This window comes from Cherax quadricarinatus, chromosome 28 (genome assembly GCF_038502225.1).
Source record: "Cherax quadricarinatus isolate ZL_2023a chromosome 28, ASM3850222v1, whole genome shotgun sequence".
Classification (NCBI taxonomy): Eukaryota; Metazoa; Arthropoda; class Malacostraca; order Decapoda; family Parastacidae; genus Cherax; species Cherax quadricarinatus.
The window spans coordinates 16,831,316-16,853,196 of NC_091319.1; the positions used below are offsets into that span (position 1 = coordinate 16,831,316).

The window sequence follows — 21,881 nt, forward strand, 5'->3', positions numbered from 1 at the left end:
TATTTTCAATTAGGTAATTTTTCACAGTGGGGGCAAATGCATGGTGTAACCAGTCATAGAAAAAGTCTCTAGTGACCCATGCCTTACTGTTTGCCCTCCACAGCACACACAAATTAGCCTTGAGGACATTGTTTTTCCTGAACATTCTGGGAGTTTCAGATTGATACACCAATAAAGGCTTCACTTTGCAATCACCACTAGCATTAGCACACATCAACAGAGTAAGCCTGTCTTTCATAGGCTTATATCCTGGGAGTGCCTTTTCCTCCTGAGTAATGTAGGTCCTGCTTGGCATTTTCTTCCAAAACCGGCCTGTTTCGTCGCAATTAAACACTTGTTCTGGTTTCAGTCCTTCACTGTCTGTGTACTCCTTGAATTCCTGCACATATTTTTCAGCCGCTTTGTGGTCCGAACTGACAGCCTCGTCATGCCTTATCACACTATGTATGCCACTACAATTTTTAAATCTCTCAAACCAGTCTTTGCTGGCCTTAAATTCACTCACATCACCACTAGTTGCAGGCATTTTTCTAATTAAATCCTCATGCAACTTCCTAGCCTTTTCACATATGATCGCTTGAGAGATGCTATCTCCTGCTATCTGTTTTTCGTTTATCCACACCAATAAGTCTCTCAACATCTTCTATCACTTCCGATCTCTTTTTCGAAAACAAAGTTGCACCTTTGGCAAGAACAACTTCCTTGATTGCCGTTTTCTTGGCCACAATAGTAGCAATGGTTGATTGGGGTTTTGTGTACAACCTGGCCAGCTTGGAGACACGCACTCCACTTTCATACTTAGCAATGATCTCTTTCTTCATATCCATAATAATTCTCACCCTTTTTCCTGTAGGGTTGGCACTAGAAGCTTTCTTGGGGCCCATGGTGACTTATTTTGCAGGTGCAATCACTAAAAAGGCTGTGATAATATGAAATGTTCCGATTGTATGCTTGGAAGCAACCGCGATGGCTGGCTTGTAAACACTGGCACCCACGGAACAAGTGAGGCTGGCTCAGGCTGCACGTGGATGCGTCTCGAACGAATCACATTGAGCGAGTTTTTTAGCGCTAGCCGAGGCAAAAATTTTGCATTAAAATGTATCGCTAGGCGGATTTAACGTTATATGATGCCATCATTAGGCGAGGGTCCACTGTACATGGTAATATATACAGTGGGCCTCCGACATTCGATTGCATCGACATTCGATAAATCCGACATTCGATGCATTTTAACACAAAAATTTTGCCTTGACATTCGATGGAAAACCCGACATTCGATACAATTCGTACAAGATGTGTCCATGTGTGGCCTGAACTGCCCCGTGTGTGCCAGTGTTTACAAGCCAGCCAGTGTGCGCGTATCTAAGGATACATTTGGTACATTCCATATTATCCATATTATCACTGTTTTTGGTGCTTGTTTCTGCAAAATAAGTCACCATGGGCCCCAAGAAAGCTTCTAGTGCCAACCCTGTGGTAAAAAGGGTGAGAATTAGTATGGAAATTAAGAAAGATTTTGAAGGGTTTGGGGCTAACCCTGAGAAGCCTATGCCAGTTGTGGACTCCATTGTGCCTACTTCAAAAATTAAGGAAATGTGTGCAAAGTGGGTTGAACTGCAAACCTTTATGGATGAAAATCACCCTAACACAGCTATTGCAAGCCATGCTGGTGACTATTACAATGACAATGTTATGGCCCATTTTAGACAAATCTTAAAGGAACGGCACCAGAGGTCCAGTGACTCAAGCTGGTCCTAGTGGCATTAAAAGAAGGGAAGTAACCGCAGAAAAGGACTTGCTACCTCAAGTCCTAATGGAAGGGGATTCCCCTTCTAAACAGTAACAACTTCGACACTCTCCTCTCCTCCCATCCCATCAATCATCACCAGATCTTCATTAAAGGTAAGTGTCAATTATTCTATTGTTATTGTAATTATTCTCTTGCATTAAACTTAATATTTCATATGGTAAAATTTTTTTTTTCATACTTTTGGGTGTCTTGCACGGATTAATTTGATTTCCATTATTTCTTATGGGGAAAATTAATTCGACTTTCGATATTTTCGACATTCGATAGCTCTCAGGAACGGATTAGTATCGAATGTCGAGGGTCCACTGTACGTACCTGGAAAGTACTCGAGGGCCTGGTCCCAAATCTGCACACTGCCATAACATAATGGAGTGAGAGAGATGGGAGGAAGTGTAAAATAAACCCAGTGAGGAGCAGGGGTGCAGTGGGGACAATAAGAGAACAGTATATCAACATATGGGGTCCCAGACTATTCAGCATCTTACCAGAAGATATCAGAAACATGGCTGGGACAAGTGTAGAGGCCTTCAAGAGGAAATTGGACAAGTATCTTCACCAGGTGCCAGATCAACCAGGCTGAGATGGATATGTGGGGCAGTGGGCCTCCAGCAGCAACAGCCTGGTTGACCAGGCAAGCACCAGATGAGCCTGGTCCATGGCCAGGCTCAGAGAGCATAAGTGTTCTCAATAAAACTAATCGAATTCTTGGCTTCATATCAAGAAATATAAATAATGGAAGCCTTAGTTAAGGCTATACTTCAGCTTCAAATTTCTTTGGTTGGACCTCGTTTAGATTATGCTGCTCAGTTCTGGTCTCCATATTACAGGATAGAAATATCCTCAGAAATATGCAGAGAAGGGTAACAAAATTGATTACATGTACATGTATTAGAAATCTTTCCTACAAAAATAGGGCGAGGCATTGAACTTGAATTCTTCAGAAAGGTGCAGAATTAGGAGAGATAAGAGATAAGTGTGTAAATGGAAAACAGGAATAACCAAAGGGATTTATAAAAAATGTGTGGAAAATATCTAACCTAAACAAGACTCAGAGCAGTGGATTCATGTTGGAGAAATTTAGACTTAGAGAGGATATTGGGAAATAATAATTTGGCATTAGAGTTGGAGATCAATGGAACAAACTCCCTTGTACCATCATTGAGGCAAGAATGTTTGGTAGCTTTAAATATAGGTTGGAAGGGTGCATGAGTAGGAGTGGGTGGGTGTTAATTGGACTTGCTTAGCATGCACCAGTAGGCCGTCTGCAGTGTTCATACATTCTTATGTTCTTATGCTACTGAGGCTTTGAAAGGAAACCAAAACACAAATACAAATCTACATGGACTTCATGATGGCATGCAAGGAATGATATACCTACTGACCTAATTTAAGGGATAACAAGAAAAGTAGAGAAATGGATATTCATCTTTCTGAAGAATAGAACATGAAGTGTAGTAACAAGCAAAACAAGATGTACCCTTAGCAAGGTAAAAAAAAAAGAAAGTTTAGTACTCCAAAGCATGGTCTTGGCACCTCTACCGTTTCTCATCTTTATAACAGACATAATCACTAGCTAAAGCTTCCTTTCATCCTTTGTGTACGATGCAAAAATAAGCATGTACAATGGAACCTCTACTTAAGAGTGCATCCATGTGCGAGTTTTTCCAGTGGTACCTCTGTGACCACAAATGCAAGTTTTTACAGACGAATCTCCAGCTAGCGTGGTTCAATCCCGGCCGGGGGTATGGTTTATTTGCAATCGTGTCATTACGATTTCTTGAGTCATGTTGACGGCAGTGAAGGGACTTGAGCTAGAGTTCGTCACGGCCACGCTAGCTGGAGATTCGTCTGTAAAAACTTGCATTTGTGGTCACAGAGGTGCCTGTGCTAACTTTCCTATGGTGTAGAAATACACCTAGTTGGATGAATCTTATTGTGGCTAGCTGGTCTAGTGGCTAACGCGACGGGCTGGAGTTTTGAGACTATGACCGCGGGTTCAATCCCGGCCGGGGGTATGGTTTATTTGCAATCGTGTCATTATGATTTCTTGAGTCTAGTCAGGAGAGCAGAAATGGCTGCTGTGGTGGCCCTATAAACCCCAACAACAACAGCCGCTATCACCACCACTTGACACACCTGCGGTGACATGTATTTTATTCATTCTAGTATATATATCATATTTCTATGCTATTAATATTGTTTTATGTTGTATTACACGAATTGTGATAAGTAAGCTATAGAATTGATAGTAGGGAAATTATTGAAGTATTTCTCATACCTGGAATTCCACTGGAACAAATTAATTCCATTTCATTTAATTTAAATGAGGAAAATTGACTCTGCAAATGAGCAAGTCCAGGTGCGAGCAAAGTCGTGGAACGGATTAAACTCTTAAGTAAAGCTTCCACTGTACTGTATATTGTCACCTCAGGAAAAGGAAGTATACAGTGAAACCTCAGATTTTGTTTGCCCTGATGACTCTTGTTGGCATATGGAAGATGGCAAGGAGGGGAGAGGGAGGAGAGGTTATTGTTTGGAAGGGGAATTCCCTTCCATAAGGACTTCAGGTATCAAGGCCCTATCCACGGTTACTTCCCTTTGTCTTTTACTGGCACTAGGACCAGCTTGAGAGTCGCCATACCCCTGTCGCACAAAAATCTGTCCAGAGATGTCTGTTTCTGGCATTTCTTTAAGATTTGCCTAAAGTGGGACAAGGCATTGTCATTGAACTTGTTGCAGACACAGCTTGCAACAGCTTTGTTAGGGTGATGCTCACTTGACAATAAACAAAGGAAAACCGAGTCACTCAGCGCTTGAGTGGCTGAGTGATGTGGGCGGGCAGGTAGATGCGTTCGGTATGGACCATTGTCACCTCTACAAAAACAGAGGTGATGTTTGAAAACTGGGACAAAATTTCGATGGAAAAAGTCGTCGAAAACCGAATCCTACGAAAACTGGGGTGTACAAAAACCGAGGTTCCACTGTACAGTAGACTACTGTATAAACATTTAAAAATATACCAGTAATGTTTATTAATGGTGCAGAGGTGACATTAAAACAACAACAGATGGCTGAGACAAACCCACCACTGTACCATTATAGTATGCTCCTCATTTAGCGTCAAATTCGTTCTTAGGAACGGAACTCCATCGTTAAGTGAGGAGAGGCTGTAATGAATATGGTTTACAATTTATTTTATAGAAATTATGGAAATCTGTAGTCATATAGTCTATATTTTTCTGAAGCATGTTTCACGAACTGCAGAAATGGCAAGCATTCATGCTTCCCATTTATAAATGTTGAGATTTTCACTATGCAAATTCATTACTTATGTTTCAGAACTTAAAATTCTTGAATTTAATGCAAGGTGTGAGTTCTGGAGGTGGGAAGTAGTGCCTACATTCTGAAGGATGGGCAATGTTGTTCAGAAGGTTATATGAATTGTGATGTCTGTGCACTTCTGGCAAGACACTTATTGAATGGGTAGTGGTGTTTCCTTCTCTGGATAAGCCTACCTTAGTGGAAAACAACCAGTGTGGGGAAAAATATAAAATCCAGGATTTTTGTTTGGGGTAGTGGGATTAGGTTAGTTGGCATTTTAACCCCTTAATAGTTAATACAATATTATAAAATTTCTAGTTTGTGAAAACATATTTTGACTGCATGGTGAACGTAAGATGATACTCATATGAGTGCCATTGTACTTTATTAAATGTTATGACATTGACATTGTACTCTATATATTGCTCAGTTTTTCATAATATTTTGTCAGTTTTTTCTTAAGTATTATTTTGTTAAGTACACCAATAATAATTTAATACTCATGATTTAATGTTTTTATCCTTGCAGCCATCAGACTCCTGGGTAACAGTTCACAATCTGAAACAACTGGATGGTGGGATTTTAGATCCAGACGACCGACTCAATGATGTGGCAGATGACAGGGAACAGATTATTGCACTGTATGAAGAGCAGGCTCACCACCACCACGGCGGTGATGGAACTTCGGCATCATCAGACTCCGAGAACCCTTCCCCAGACATCTTCCAGGTACCAGTGTTGTTTCAGGTGTGTGATAGATTAACTTTACAACTACTGTACTGTAATCATGTTTGGTACTCAGTCTTGTTGAATTTTATCATAATTTTTTGTTTTAAAGCTTTTCAGTGGTTTGTCATATACATATTATAATGTAAAGTGACCAGCTTGTCTGGAGTTAAGAAGGACATCATTAAAAGAAAAGATGAAACTTTCTCATATCCAATATGAATGTATGGTACTATGCTGTGACATATTATTTAAAAAAAAAAAAATACTGCGAGACCAAGTGTTGATGTCTTCAAAAAGAAACTCGAGTACCTCTCCCAGGCTGTAATGGATATGTGGGCCATCAACAATAGCCTCATTGACCAGGCAAGCACCAGACAGTCCTTTGATATACCTTAGCTTTACTTTTGAAGGCTTTGAGAGCTTAACTACTCACAGCCCAGTCCTTAGCCAGGTTTATCTGGTGCTTGCCTGATCAACCAGGCTGCTGCTGTTGGCATCCAAGTGACCCACATATTCATCACAGCCTGGTCGATCTAGCACTTTACAGAGGTACATGTCCAATTTCCTCTTGAATGCTCTTCTTGTTCTGGCTGTGTTTGATATCTTATTTAGCATTGAAGCCTGGGTCCACAGATGTTGATAGTGTTCTAATATTATGCCCATAACACCCTTGTTTTTCACTGTTTATTTTACACATTCTTCCATGTTTCTCACTCCAGTATGTTAGGGCAGCATACAGATTTGGAATTATGCCCTCAAGTCCCTTCCATGTATAAATTTATCACCTATCTGTCTCTCTCCTTTGCTGCAGTGAGTACTACATATACAGGGTGTTTTCAAAAAGTTCCTGGACTGCTGCAAAAAAAAAAAAAATATATATATAGATTTACCTAATCAACTAGTTGAAGTTGTTTTCCTTGAAGTGCTCTCCTTAGCAGGCTATACACTGATCCCAGCACCTCTGCTACTTCTTGAAACATTTCTAGTCTGGCCTGCAATTCTACCTGAATCTCCTCCACATTGTTGAAATGCTGCCCCTTGGGTTCTGTTTTCATCTTTGGAACAAGAAAGAAATTCACATAGCATTTGCAATGTCCTAGATACTCTGATGACAGTCTTCGTGAATAACCTTCACTTATTTATTGTTGGCTTCTGTTTTTGACATTGATGAATGACTAGAGCATTCATCATCTTCAATGGATGTTCATCCTACTTCGAATCGAGAAAACAACTCAAAATACCATGATCAGTGCATTGCTTCGTCAGATGCACACTAAAGCATTTTAAGCATTTCACTAGCTGTTTCACCAAGCTTGAAACAATTTCACACATGCTATTCTTTGTTTCAAAGATTTAATTCTGTTACACATCAATCACAGCAGTGCACTGACAACTTGATAAAAAATATCTGTCTTATCTCAGAGTAACAACCAACCACACTGAAACTCGCCACGTTACTTCACAAAAGAGTGTACTGTACAGTGTAATCTATTCTGCTGCCATATTTCACCCAAGAAGCTTGCGAAAATTTGAGTATGCAGATTTTTTGATAACATCTTGTATAGGACTTTGAAGTGTTTTCTGTAATTTAAATGCTTTATTAGCTCAGTGCAGTCAATAAGTATATGTACAGTGGACCCACGGTTTTTGTGTTCAATCCGTTCCAGAGAGATCAGTGAAAACGGAAATCAGCAAAAACTGAAACTGTTTTCCCCATAAGAAATGATGTAAATCCAATTAGTCCATTCCAGACACCCAGAAGTATTAACAAAAAAATTTTTTTTACCTTGAGGATAGATTTACATGCACGAAAGAATGAACATTCAACTGGACACTTACCTTTATTGAAGACTGTTGTTGATGGATGGAAGTGCATATTGAGGTTGTAATCCATCACAGCTGCAGGTTTTACAATGGGTTCATTGGTCTCTCTATTCTGCTTGCCAGTGTCTACCATTTCGTGTTGGTGAACTGATGTCAGCAGTGTGACATCACGTTTGTCATGCCACCGATATACCATGTCATTGGCAGCAAACACCTGCACTTCACCTCTACGACTGCCAGCATCAAACCTAGGCATATGTTTACGATTTCCACACACTGTGCCACACACATCTGTCATGTTCACTCGCAAGAAATCACTGAGTATAGGGCTTGTGTACCAGTTGTCAGTATATAAAATATGCCCCTTACCAAGATATGGCTCCATCATTGTTCTAACCACATCACCAGAGATACCCAGTAACTTTCTGGTATCTTCCAAGGTTTTACCGCTAGCGTACACAATTATATCCAAAACCAGACCAGTTTTGCAATCACACAGAACAAATAACTTTATACCAGAGCGTTTCCTCTTGCTTGGTATACGTATACTGTTTGAATGAGAGTCTTCCTTTGAACAAAATCAAAGACTCATCAATAACAAGCTTTCTGAAGGGATAAAAATACATACAGCACTTTTGTTTCAGGTACATAAACACACGTCTGATCTTGTATAACCTGTCGCTTCTGTCAGGCCTTGTTTTGTCTGAAAAGTGTAACATACGTAACAGTAACACAAATTTATTCACTGGTATAATGTCACTGAAAGCAGGGGTTGAAATCAGGCGGTCTATCGCCCAGTATGTTTTGACACTGTGCTTATACACATGTGGCATAAGCATTATTGTGGCAAAGAAGAGAGACATCTCTGCCACAGTTGTCCTTCCACTGGTGTAGGCGTAATCTTGGTGACAGAATAGTGTTTGCCATGGTGTACTCAGTATGTATTGCTTTCCCTGACAATAATGTCCATCAGGGGTTCATCGAAGAACAACTGAAAGCATTCCAGTTCAGTGGGATTGTTCCCAAGTGTACATGATGGCCGTATTCCACTTTGTCCTCCATCAACGTCATGGGGACTGGGAACAAACTCATCATCTTGCTGCCAATCCCAGATGTGGTCAGCTGGTGGGTTCTGGATATTGTAATGTGGTTGTGCAGGTTGTGGTTGTGCAGGTTGTGGTTGTGGTTGTTGTGGGAGTGTGGGGTCGGGTGAGGCTGGTTGTAGTTGTGCAGAGTCAGCAGCGTGGGTAGTAGCGTGGCCCGCTGCTGGTGTCGCACGACTCGTGCCACCATCACTATCACCACCACCGCCTGCTGCCTCACTTGCGTCATTGATACCCATCGTAACAATATCGTCATCTTCACTATCAGGTTGTGGTGTAGGGCCACGGGATGTGCTCCGAGATGTACTCCTTCCTCTTGGAAAAGCATATGGCACACTACCAGACCGCATGCAACGTCGTATATACTGCCGCTTCACTGGGGAATATTCACCCTCACTATCACAACTAGAACTGCTTTCAATAACCTTGAAATCACTATCACTATCACTTACACTGCTCACATCTGAGTCTTGTACACGGGCAAATAGTTTCCTCTTTCGTCCTGGTACAGGTGAACATGAATAAGCCGGCCCAGCACCAGAGGTGGAAGGTTGTGGGTCATCTGGGTTTTCATCACTAATTATGTTATCCTGGGCACTTTTTTTGGTCACACCCGCTTCAAAACCAGGGAATTCACTTTCACTGACACTTTCATGGCTGTTTGAGCTATCACTTGGGAACAAAAGACCTCCAGTCCGCCAAGGAGTGAGGAACTTCTTGCCGCGAGGCATGGTGAAAATGGACTACCAAGATGGCGTTCCCACAATGCACCGCTGAGTCCCAGATTTTTTTCACAAGGTGCACACCCACCACTGAGACCCATTCTCTCTCATGTAGGCCTACCAGCCCTCTCCTGCTTGATTTTAAGCCGCTAGAATTTATGCGTATAGATACGTCAAACATGGTATCTCCCATGACGTATATATACGACCGCGACAGTCAAGGGGTTAAAAGATGTTATACCTCCCTGGCCAGTGCATGAAATGACCGCCTCCCTTTCTTTGTCGACATTTAACCCTTAAACTGTCCAAACATATATCTACATTTCTTTTTTACATGCTTTCAAATGGGGAAAATAAAGGTTGGAGCGCTATGCATATGAACATATATCTACTAACTCCCCTACTGTTTTTAATTGACAAACCCATTCGTTCCTTAGGCTTTCTTAACTTGTTTATCTTGCTCCAAAATTTTTTTTCATCAAAATGTCTTGACAGTGCACCTCCTACTCTATCATCTGCTCTCCTTTTGCACTCTTTCACCCCGGTTTTCAAACTTAGTCCGTTCCAGTAGGTGGTTCTAAAACCGAAGTGTGTGAAAACTGAATCAGTATTTCCCATAAGAAATAATGTGAATCCAATTAATCCGTTCCAGTCGCCCAAAAATATTCACAAAATTAATTTTTTTAAGGAATAACTAAAGTTTTACATACAGAAAACAATGAGAAATAAATATAAACCACTAATTTTGATGATAAATTAACATTGCCTACCTTTATTGAAGACTTGTTGGCGTATTGAAGAATGCAAGACAGTGAGAGAAAGTTGAGGTTATTGTTTGGAAGGGGAATCCCCCTCCATAAGGACATGGGTATCAAAGCCCTCTCTGGGATTACTTCTCTTCATTCTTTTACTGGCACTGGACTCCTATCACACTAAAAATCTCTCCAGAGAGCTCTGTTTCTGGCTTCTCTTTAAGATTTGCCTAAAATGGGACAAGGTATTGTCACTGAACATGTTGCAGATACAACTTGTATCAGTTTCGTTAGGGTGATATTTTTCAACAAAAGTTTGCACCTCATTCCACTTTGCACAAATGTCCTTAATCACCGAAGAAGGCACCTTCTCCCCTCTCTTCCTCCACCTCTGAAGCAATTTCCTCAGCTGCAGTCTGTTGCTGTTCCAGTTGAAGGTCTTGTAGCTCTTCAGTGGTTAGCTCTTCCCTGTGGTCCTCCACCAACTCTTCCACGTCCTGGGCACTCACATATCTTGTTTTTTACTTTCTTTACCAAAGGGCTGGCACTAGGAACTTTCTTTGGGCCCATGGTGGCTTATTTCGCAGTCGCAGTCAATAAAAAAGCAAAAAATTGTGAAATGTTTTGGATGAATGCTGACTCAACCAGTGACAGAGCCAGACTGAGGCGGTGTCCCAGCGGGTGGATGCATCTGATATGTACGATTCCCGGGACAAGGTACAAAATCCGGAGCAAAATTTCGCCCAAAAAAGTTTTCTAAATCCGAAATGTTTGATATTTGGTGCATGCAAAATCTGGGCTTCTGTGTATTTAGCGTTAAAACACACAAAAAATTGTATACAGTGGAATCTCTTAAGAGTTTAATCCGTTCTTTGACCTTGCTTGCATCTGTATTTGCTCATTTGTAGAATCAGTTTTCCTCATTTAAATTAATTGAAATGGAATTAATCCATCCCAGTGGAATTCCAGGCACGACAAAATACCTGAATATTTACCTAAAATCAACTGTATGGCTTATTTGTCCATCACAATTCATCTAGTATGACATTAATATTAATAACATAGAAACATGATATACACACTAGAATGAATGGAATGTCATTACATATTCAAGTAGTGCTAGTGGAGGCGGCAGCACTGCAGCAGTTGTTCCTGCTCCTGACTACATACCTTTCCGTTCTTTTTATTATAACAGAAAACAGTGTTTGCAAGGCAAACTCCATTAATCGCTACGTAGTTTCGTAAGGAAAGTAATAATAATAATACATAATAAATAATACCTTGGAGAAGAGATGCTGGTGAAGGTTGATGAGTTAGAAGAGATGCTGGGCACAGCAGTGTATGCTGTCAGTTCATTTCGTTTCGTCCTTTTTCTATCGCTTAATTGCTGCTCTTAATGCTACACTCTTAGTTTGTGTTTTTCAATGATTTCATGCTTTAATTCCATGAAAATCATCCACTTCTTCTCAGCACTGTCCTTTGCACCTGCTGTCTTAGGACCCATGGGTAGAAACAAAAAATTCTGCAAAATAACTGCACGAAATGTAAGGAAATCATGACAATTATCTCCACCGCCAGTTGAAACAACACACACACACACACACACACACACACACACACACACACACACACACACACACACACACACACACACACACACACACACACACACACACACACACACACACACACACACACACACACACACACACACACAAACAAACCTCCTGGAGTTTTATGACAAGGTAACAGAAGTAAGACACGAGAGAGAGGGTTGGGTAGGTTGCGTTTTCCTAGACTGCAGGAAGGCCTTTGACACAGTTCCCCACAAGAGATTAGTGCAGAAGCTGGAGGATCAGGCACACGTAAAAGGAAGGGCACTGCAATGGATAAGGGAATACCTGACAGGGAGGCAGCAATGAGTCATGGTACGTGAAGAGGTATCACAGTGGGCGCCTGTTACGAGCGGGGTCCCACAGGGGTCAGTTCTAGGACCAGTGCTATTTTTGATATATGTGAACGACATGATGGAAGGAATAGACTCTGAAGTGTCCCTGTTCGCAGATGACGTGAAGTTGATGAGAAGAATTAAATCGGACGAGGATGAGGCAGGACTGCAAAGAGACCTGGAGAGGCTGGACATGTGGTCCAGTAACTGGCTTCTCGAATTCAATCCAGCCAAATGCAAAGTCATGAAGATTGGGGAGGGGCAAAGAAGACCGCAGACAGAGTATAGGCTAGGTGGACAAAGACTACAGACCTCACTCAGGGAGAAAGACCTTGGGGTGACCATAACACCGAGCACATCACCGGAGGCACACATCAACCAAATAACCGCTGCAGCATACGGGCGCCTGGCAAACCTGAGAATAGCGTTCCGATACCTTAATAAGGAATCATTCAAGACACTGTACACTGTGTATGTTAGGCCCATACTGGAGTATGCAGCACCAGTCTGGAACCCACACCTGGTCAAGCACGTCAAGAAGTTAGAGAAAGTACAAAGGTTTGCAACAAGGCTAGTCCCAGAGCTCAAGGGAATGTCGTACGAGGAAAGGTTAAGGGAAATCGGACTGACGACACTGGAGGACAGAAGGGTCAGGGGAGACATGATAACGACATACAAGATACTGCGGGGAATAGACAAGGTGGACAGAGATAGGATGTTCCAGAGAGGGGACACAGGGACAAGGGGTCACAACTGGAAGCTGAAGACTCAGACGAGTCACAGGGACGTTAGGAAGTATTTCTTGAGTCAGAGTTGTCAGCAAGTGGAATAGCCTAGCAAGTGAAGTAGTGGAGGCAGGAACCATACATAGTTTTAAGAAGAGGTATGACAAAGCTCAGGAAGCAGAGAGAGAGAGGATCCAGTAGCGATCAGTGAAGAGGCGGGGCCAGGAGCTGAGTCTCGACCCCTGCAACCACAAATAGGTGAGTACAATTAGGTGAGTACACACACACACACACACACACACACACACACACACACACACACACACACACACACAAACACACACACACAACACACAACACACAACACACACACACACACACAACACACACACACACACACACACACAACACACAACACACAACACACAACACACAACACACAACACACAACACACACACACACACAACACACAACACACAACACACAACACACAACACACAACACACAACACACAACACACAACACACAACACACAACACACAACACACAACACACAACACACAACACACAACTCACAACTCACTCACTCACTCACTCACTCACTCACTCACTCACTCACTCACTCACACACTCACACACTCACTCACACACTCACACACTCACACACTCACACACACTCTCACACTCTCACACACTCTCACACACTCTCACACTCTCTCACACTCTCTCACACTCTCTCACACTCTCTCACACTCTCTCACACTCTCTCACACTCTCTCACACTCTCTCACACTCTCTCACACTCTCTCACACACTCTCACACACTCTCACACACTCTCACACACTCTCACACTCTCACACTCTCACACTCTCACACTCTCTGAGTGTTGTCTTAGTACATGTAATGCCATCTCATGGTGGTGTTCTTAAACTCATAATTATTATAGTATTATTATTATTATTAGTATGTATGTATTATTATAATTATATTATTACGTATATTATACAATTATACGTATTATTATTATTATTATCATAATAATACTTTTGCTTACCATTTGGAATTTTTATTCACACATAAAAATAGATTTACTGTTATGCAGACAACTGCATTATTGTAATAATTGTATAAATAATGTCAACTCATTTATGACTGCGTATTTAAAATAGCCACTTGGACAGGTATTGTTTACTCTTGAACATCAGCAAAAATTGAACATTTCTGCTATGAGCTCAATTTCAAGGTACTTTTCATCATGAAATCAATCAAAATCATATCTATTTCTGTAATATGTCTTCCATTCTATCAGACGAGACCAAAAAAAAAAAAAAAGAACACGAAAGTACAACCATAAAAACCACACAAAAATATACCACTAAGGGGCAGCTAATGGCTGAGAAGCGAACTCCTTTATTTATAGTCCGATTTCTTTCAATTTTGGTGTATGTTAAGAAGCATCTTTCCATCATACATTGCCCAGGTTTCAAAGATAGCCCAACAAACAAATGAGATCCATTTCCCTAGCTCAAGAGCAAGAACCCCATCGTCCCACTTGCATCCGGAAATTCTGCTCGCATCTGGAAGCAAAAAATTTACTGAGCAACTGCTCGTATCTGGGAAAAACTCGCATGTGGGTGCACTCGTAAGTAGAGGTTCCACTGTATTGCCACGAAAAAAAAAAAAAAGAAATTCCACTAATTTTTGTGGATTTCCGCAAACAATCATTAATTAGGTTCTAAGGAAAAGTCCGCAAATTACTGAAGCCGCGAATTCAGAACTGGGAATTCACTGGGGTCCACTGTACAGTACACACATCACTTACCTTACAATATTTTCTTCCTTAGCTTATTGTGAGTGGTGAATATATTTATTGTAGGAAGTCAATTTATTAGAAAACAACTTGGGTCTTAATTAGATGATCCATTCAGCGGTTAAGACTTCACTTGTTTACTGGAGCTAGGTCTTACAGTAGTGTATATTTCCTGTGGTAAGATGTTGCTACCTCTGTTGGTATCCTAAAGACAATCACTATACATTGATGAATGCAGATTCAAGGTTTAGTCTTCTCTGGGTATATGCCAATCCTGTTTATTCCCATAACCACTCGAACTGGAATGGTGTACAGCTTGTTGCCAAAAATGACTCCCAGAAAAAAAGAATCCTTGAATCTGTGATCATCTCCAGCAATATCAACCAGAACAATAGTTTCTACAGCTTACATGAGCCTCTTGCCAGAAAATTACTTGACTATTCAGATGTCAATGTGAGCTGATATATATATGTCTCCCCATCCTGCTTTTCATCTCGCCACAGTGTGTACAGTATATTGTTCTATATTGTTCATCATTTCTTACCAGGTTTATTTATCTGTGACTTGATAAAACCCATGTTGTGGGTGAAACATCACAAAAAAATTCCACAATACTGGACATTTCAGTTATACAGTGCTATCATTAAAGTATGTCAAGTGGAGGCACCTGGCATTCTTTGGTGTCGAAAGTAATACCCTACCCTGTTAGGTGTTTTGGTGAGACAAAAAGGTATGCTGGCCTGGCAACTCAAAACAGGATGTCTCAGGATTTCCTAAAGCTACTGGCTGCATGCTAAATGTCTTCTAGGCTTGTGTGGTGGATGGATTTGTCATTGGTCCCTTTGTCATGTGATTTTGAGTGAGTTTCACACATTTTGTTATAGATGAATTGATATGGGCAGAAGCAAGTCGCTAACATGAGACAGTTGAACAGATGATTGGATTACATAAGGCAGATCATCAAATAAAGAAAATAGTAGAAGCCATTAATGTGTGTGAGCATTCAGGGAGGAATGGTATCAAAGGTTCCTTGAGGATGGTTTTGATGACAAGCCCATGCTAAAAGCATGTCCAAGGAAGCCTAGAAAAATGTCCTAACTGTAACTGTAGTAACTTGCCTAGAATTGCTCTGTGATCATTTGCCTAAATGTTTCATGTAGGGTGGTTCAAAGATTTTTATGCAAGCCAGTACTCCTTTCCACCCCAAAATTGGTTGTTCAGTATCAGCGTGACTGTTAGGTACCCTTCTTCAGTGACTGACCAGGAAATTCCCCAGACTTGAACCCCATTGAGACCCTCTGGACTGTGATACAGACTTACTGAGGGAAGGATATTGGCCCTCTCTCTCAGCTGGAGGCTGCCATTTGCAAGTTATGGGGAAATTTACCCCATGAAACCCTGAAGAATGTATGTTAATTACTATACTTCCTAGAGAGATGAAGGATGTCTTAGGGTGCAAGGAGCAACCTTTGGTCGTGGTTGAAGAGGGGGTCAGGCATATCGTAATAATGGGAACTACATGTTAAGAATAATTTCTGTAGCATCTCTTCCTCTTTAGGAAGCACCATATTTGTGATTTCAATGAACCTTCATTTTCCTATCCTTTTGTACAGTACTGTAAATGCATTGCAATCCTATGTAATCCCATGCATTCTATTGTTTATTAAATCAATAAATCTTATGCAGGACATTGAGCACAAATTCTCCCCTTTTACTCGAAATGACATCGAGATAACGGGTGAAGAATTAAGTGCCACCCCACCGCCACTTCATGTACGGCGAGGGAGTGAACCTGCACTCAATCGCTTGTCGCCCATTCCACCTGCCAGTGCACCTCCTGACCCAACAAAAAGGTGGTCAGCAGCACCTATTATAGAAGATCAGAACACACTGCCAAGTTCTACACCCATGAAGTCTGTTGTAAGTAATTTTATAGACACCCTATACACTGTTTTATATATATATATATATATATATATATATATATATATATATATATATAATATATATATATATATATATATATATATATATATATATATATATATATATATATATATATATATATATATATATATATATATATATATATATATATATTTATTTATTGATATTGTAGTATCATAGTCTCTTACTAGTGTGAGGGCTACAATAATTAACAGAGATAAAATAAATAATTTTATCAATGTATTATAGATGACATGGGCAAGGTTAGGAAGGAAAGTAAGGTTAGAGAACTAGAGGATGCGGTACAACTTAACTTTATTCCCCACATTCATTGCATATGCATTCAGGACCTTCTCAATTCCCCTGTTAGTTTATGCTTGGGTCAGTGTTAAAAGTATAAAGCCAGTCAAATTGTTTGCTGATGTTTCGTGTGTGCACGCTAACTTGCCTATGATTAAGTTGTTTTAGTATAATTTTTAAAATTGGTATACAGTAAGTGATGACTTCTGTGACAAATCTGATAAATATGGTCTTGCACTAGTAGTTATAAGAAGCATAGCCATGAGGGAGTTCCAAGAAAAAAAAATCGATGTTTTTCGACTTAACACCCTACAAAATTAGGGATTCATGGTTATCCTGTGTTCTGAACCCACATCTGTAAATCTTGGCTTTGTCTGGCCTAAAGGAAACAAGTTAACCATGGTCAGTGCTTCTCAAAGTGGAGGTCTATGGACCATTGCTGATCCACTCACCAGTCTGCAGCAAACTGCCAAGCTACAGAGAGAGAGAGAAAAAAAAAGATGCTTTCAGAAGCATAGCTTCCCAGGTTCTTCCATGTGGATGGTGTTTTTGTGGGAGTGGTTGGTGTGGGGTGATCTTGATAAACATATTGTCACTCTTGAGTATTTCTCCATGATTGTTGTTGCATTTATGGCTTGGTGTGCAAGTGCTTGTGAATCTCTTGGAAAGAACATATAGTCAAGAATAACAAAATCCATGAAGATAGAAATGTTAAAAGCAGGTGGGGATGTAGTTTTGAAGTGGTTGGTGCTGTTATTTAATAAATGTATGGAAGAGGATAAGGTACCTAGGGATTGGCAGAGAGCGTGCATAGTTCCTTTGCATAATACCTTTGAAGAATTTCGAAAGTACATCTACTCTCTGAGCCTGGCCATGGGCCAGGCTTGTCTGGTGCTCGCCTGGTCAACCAGGCTGTTCCTGCTGGAGACCTGCTTCCCCACATATCCATCACAGCCTAGTTGATCTGGCACCTGGTGAAGATACTTGCCTAGTTTCCTCTTGAAGGCTTCAACACTTGTTCCAGCAGTGTTTCTGATATTTTCTGGTAAGATGTTGAAAAGTCTGGGATCCCGGATGTTGATACAGTGTTCCCTTATTGTCCCCACCGCACCCCTGCTCCTCACTGGGTTTATTTTACACTTCCTCCCATATCTCTCACTCCAGTATGTTATGGCAGTGTGCAGATTTGGGACCAAGCCCTCAAGTACCTTCCAGGTATATATTATCATGTACCTCTCTCTCCTCTGCTCCAATGAGTACATGTTCAAGACTTGCAGGCATTCCCAGTAGTTTAGGTGCTTTACTGGCTCAATGTGAGCCGTAAACAATCTCTGTATTTGTTCCAGCTCCGATATTTCTCCTGCCCTGAACGGGGCCGTCAGCACTGAGCAATATTCTAAGTGAGGGAGCACTAGCGATTTGAAGAGTGTCACCATCGGCATCGTTTCCCTTGTTTTGAAAGTTCTCAATACCCACCTAGTCATCTTCCTGGCTGTCGTGATCTTTATCTTGTTATGGTCTTTAACCCTTTCAGGGTCCAAGGCCAAAATCTGAAGTGGTGCCCCAGTGTCCAAGAATTTAAAAAAAATTTTTTTTTATTTTTTTCTTATGAAATGGTAGAGAATCTTTTTGTGAATGTAATAAAACAAAAAGTACGAAATTTGATGAGAAATTGACGAAATTATGCTCTCGTGAATTTTGATGTGGCAGCGATATTTACGAATCGGCGATTTTGCCGACTTTGACTCCCATTTTAGGCCAATTACATTACATTTTAGGCCATTACATAGGTTGGTAGACAGCAACCACCCAGGGAAGTACTACCGTCCTGCCAGATGACTGTGAAACAAAAACCTGTAACTGTTTTGCATGATGGTAGGATTGCTGGTTTTCTTTTTCTGTCTCATAAACACGCTAGATAACAGGGATATCTTGCTACTCCTACTTACACTTTGGTCACACTTCACAGACACGCACATGCATATATATATATACATCTAGGTTTTTCTCCTTATTCTAAATAGCTCTTGTTCTTGTTTATTTCTTCTATTGTCCATGGGGAAGTGGAAAAGAATCTTTCCTCCGTAAGCCATGCGTGTCGTATGAGGCGACTAAAATGCCGGGAGCAATGGGCTAGTAACCCCTTCTCCTGTATACATTTACTAAAAAAGAGAAGAAGAAAAACTTTATAAAACTGGGTTGTTTAAATGTGCGTGGATGTAGTGCGGATGACAAGAAACAGATGATTGCTGATGTTATGAATGAAAAGAAGTTGGATGTCCTGGCTCTAAGCGAAACAAAGCTGAAGGGGGTAGGAGAGTTTCAGTGGGGGGAAATAAATGGGATTAAATCTGGAGTATCTGAGAGAGTTAGAGCAAAGGAAGGGGTAGCAGTAATGTTAAATGATCAGTTATGGAAGGAGAAAAGAGAATATGAATGTGTAAATTCGAGAATTATGTGGATTAAAGTAAAGGTTGGATGCGAGAAGTGGGTCATAATAAGCGTGTATGCACCTGGAGAAGAGAGGAATGCAGAGGAGAGAGAGAGATTTTGGGAGATGTTAAGTGAATGTATAGGAGCCTTTGAACCAAGTGAGAGAGTAATTGTGGTAGGGGACCTGAATGCAAAAGTAGGAGAAACTTTTAGAGAGGGTGTGGTAGGTAAGTTTGGGGTGCCAGGTGTAAATGATAATGGGAGCCCTTTGATTGAACTTTGTATAGAAAGGGGTTTAGTTATAGGTAATACATATTTTAAGAAAAAGAGGATAAATAAGTATACACGATATGATGTAGGGCGAAATGACAGTAGTTTGTTGGATTATGTATTAGTAGATAAAAGACTGTTGAGTAGACTTCAGGATGTACATGTTTATCGAGGGGCCACAGATATATCAGATCACTTTCTAGTTGTAGCTACACTGAGAGTAAAAGGTAGATGGGATACAAGGAGAATAGAAGCATCAGGGAAGAGAGAGGTGAAGGTTTATAAACTAAAAGAGGAGGCAGTTAGGGTAAGATATAAACAGCTATTGGAGGATAGATGGGCTAATGAGAGCATAGGCAATGGGGTCGAAGAGGAATGGGGTAGGTTTAAAAATGTAGTGTTAAGAGTGTTCAGCAGAAGTTTGTGGTTACAGGAAAGTGGGTGCAGGAGGGAAGAGGAGCGATTGGTGGAATGATGATGTAAAGAGAGTAGTAAGGGAGAAAAAGTTAGCATATGAGAAGTTTTTACAAAGTAGAAGTGATGCAAGGAGGGAAGAGTATATGGAGAAAAAGAGAGAGGTTAAGAGAGTGGTGAAGCAATGTAAAAAGAGAGCAAATGAGAGAGTGGGTGAGCTGTTATCAACAAATTTTGTTGAAAATAAGAAAAAGTTTTGGAGTGAGATTAACAAGTTAAGGAAGCCTAGAGAACAAATGGATTTGTCAGTTAAAAATAGGAGAGGAGAGTTATTAAATGGAGAGTTAGAGGTATTGGGAAGATGGAGGGAATATTTTGAGGAATTGTTAAATGTTGATGAAGATAGGGAAGCTGTGATTTCGTGTATAGGGCAAGGAGGAATAACATCTTGTAGGAGTGAGGAAGAGCCAGTTGTGAGTGTGGGGGAAGTTCGTGAGGCAGTAGGTAAAATGAAAGGGGGTAAGGCAGCCGGGATTGATGGGATAAAGATAGAAATGTTAAAAGCAGGTGGGGATATAGTTTTGGAGTGGTTGGTGCAATTATTTAATAAATGTATGGAAGAGGGTAAGGTACCTAGGGATTGGCAGAGAGCATGCATAGTTCCTTTGTATAAAGGCAAAGGGGATAAAAGAGAGTGCAAAAATTATAGGGGGATAAGTCTGTTGAGTGTACCTGGTAAAGTGTATGGTAGAGTTATAATTGAAAGAATTAAGAGTAAGACGGAGAATAGGATAGCAGATGAACAAGGAGGCTTTAGGAAAGGTAGGGGGTGTGTGGACCAGGTGTTTACAGTGAAACATATAAGTGAACAGTATTTAGATAAGGCTAAAGAGGTCTTTGTGGCATTTATGGATTTGGAAAAGGCGTATGACAGGGTGGATAGGGGGGCAATGTGGCAGATGTTGCAAGTGTATGGTGTAGGAGGTAGGTTACTGAAAGCAGTGAAGAGTTTTTACGAGGATAGTGAGGCTCAAGTTAGAGTATGTAGAAAAGAGGGAAATTTTTTCCCAGTAAAAGTAGGCCTTAGACAAGGATGTGTGATGTCACCGTGGTTGTTTAATATATTTATAGATGGGGTTGTAAGAGAAGTAAATGCGAGGGTCTTGGCAAGAGGCGTGGAGTTAAAAGATAAAGAATCACACACAGGGTGGGAGTTGTCACAGCTGCTCTTTGCTGATGACACTGTGCTCTTGGGAGATTCTGAAGAGAAGCTGCAGAGATTGGTGGATGAATTTGGTAGGGTGTGCAAAAGAAGAAAATTAAAGGTGAATACAGGAAAGAGTAAGGTTATGAGGATAACAAAAAGATTAGGTGATGAAAGATAGAATATCAGATTGGAGGGAGAGAGTATGGAGGAGGTGAACGTATTCAGATATTTGGGAGTGGACGTGTCAGCGGATGGGTCTATGAAAGATGAGGTGAATCATAGAATTGATGAGGGAAAAAGAGTGAGTGGTGCACTTAGGAGTCTGTGGAGACAGAGAACTTTGTCCTTGGAGGCAAAGAGGGGAATGTATGAGAGTATAGTTTTACCAACGCTCTTATATGGGTGTGAAGCATGGGTGTGAATGTTGCAGCGAGGAGAAGGCTGGAGGCAGTGGAGATGTCATGTCTGAGGGCAATGTGTGGTGTGAATATAATGCAGAGAATTCGTAGTTTGGAAGTTAGGAGGAGGTGCGGGATTACCAAAACTGTTGTCCAGAGGGCTGAG

At 40.9% G+C, this 21,881-nt stretch overlaps 1 protein-coding gene across 35 annotated transcripts in view; it reads left to right on the plus strand.

Moving 5' to 3' along the window:
* baz (par-3 family cell polarity regulator) overlaps positions 1 to 21,881 on the plus strand; it is a 713,284-nt gene that overhangs the window by 503,716 nt on the left and 187,687 nt on the right. For 28 of the 35 annotated variants that reach the window (XM_053782976.2, XM_053782958.2, XM_053782965.2 and 25 more), the window contains 2 exons: positions 5,660 to 5,878; positions 16,433 to 16,666. In XM_053782976.2, the coding sequence (XP_053638951.1) occupies positions 5,660 to 5,878; positions 16,433 to 16,666 (453 nt within the window). The remainder of the gene's footprint in view (positions 1 to 5,659; positions 5,879 to 16,432; positions 16,667 to 21,881) is intronic. The other 7 variants (XM_053782986.2, XM_053782994.2, XM_053782995.2 and 4 more) reach the window with 2 other exon arrangements.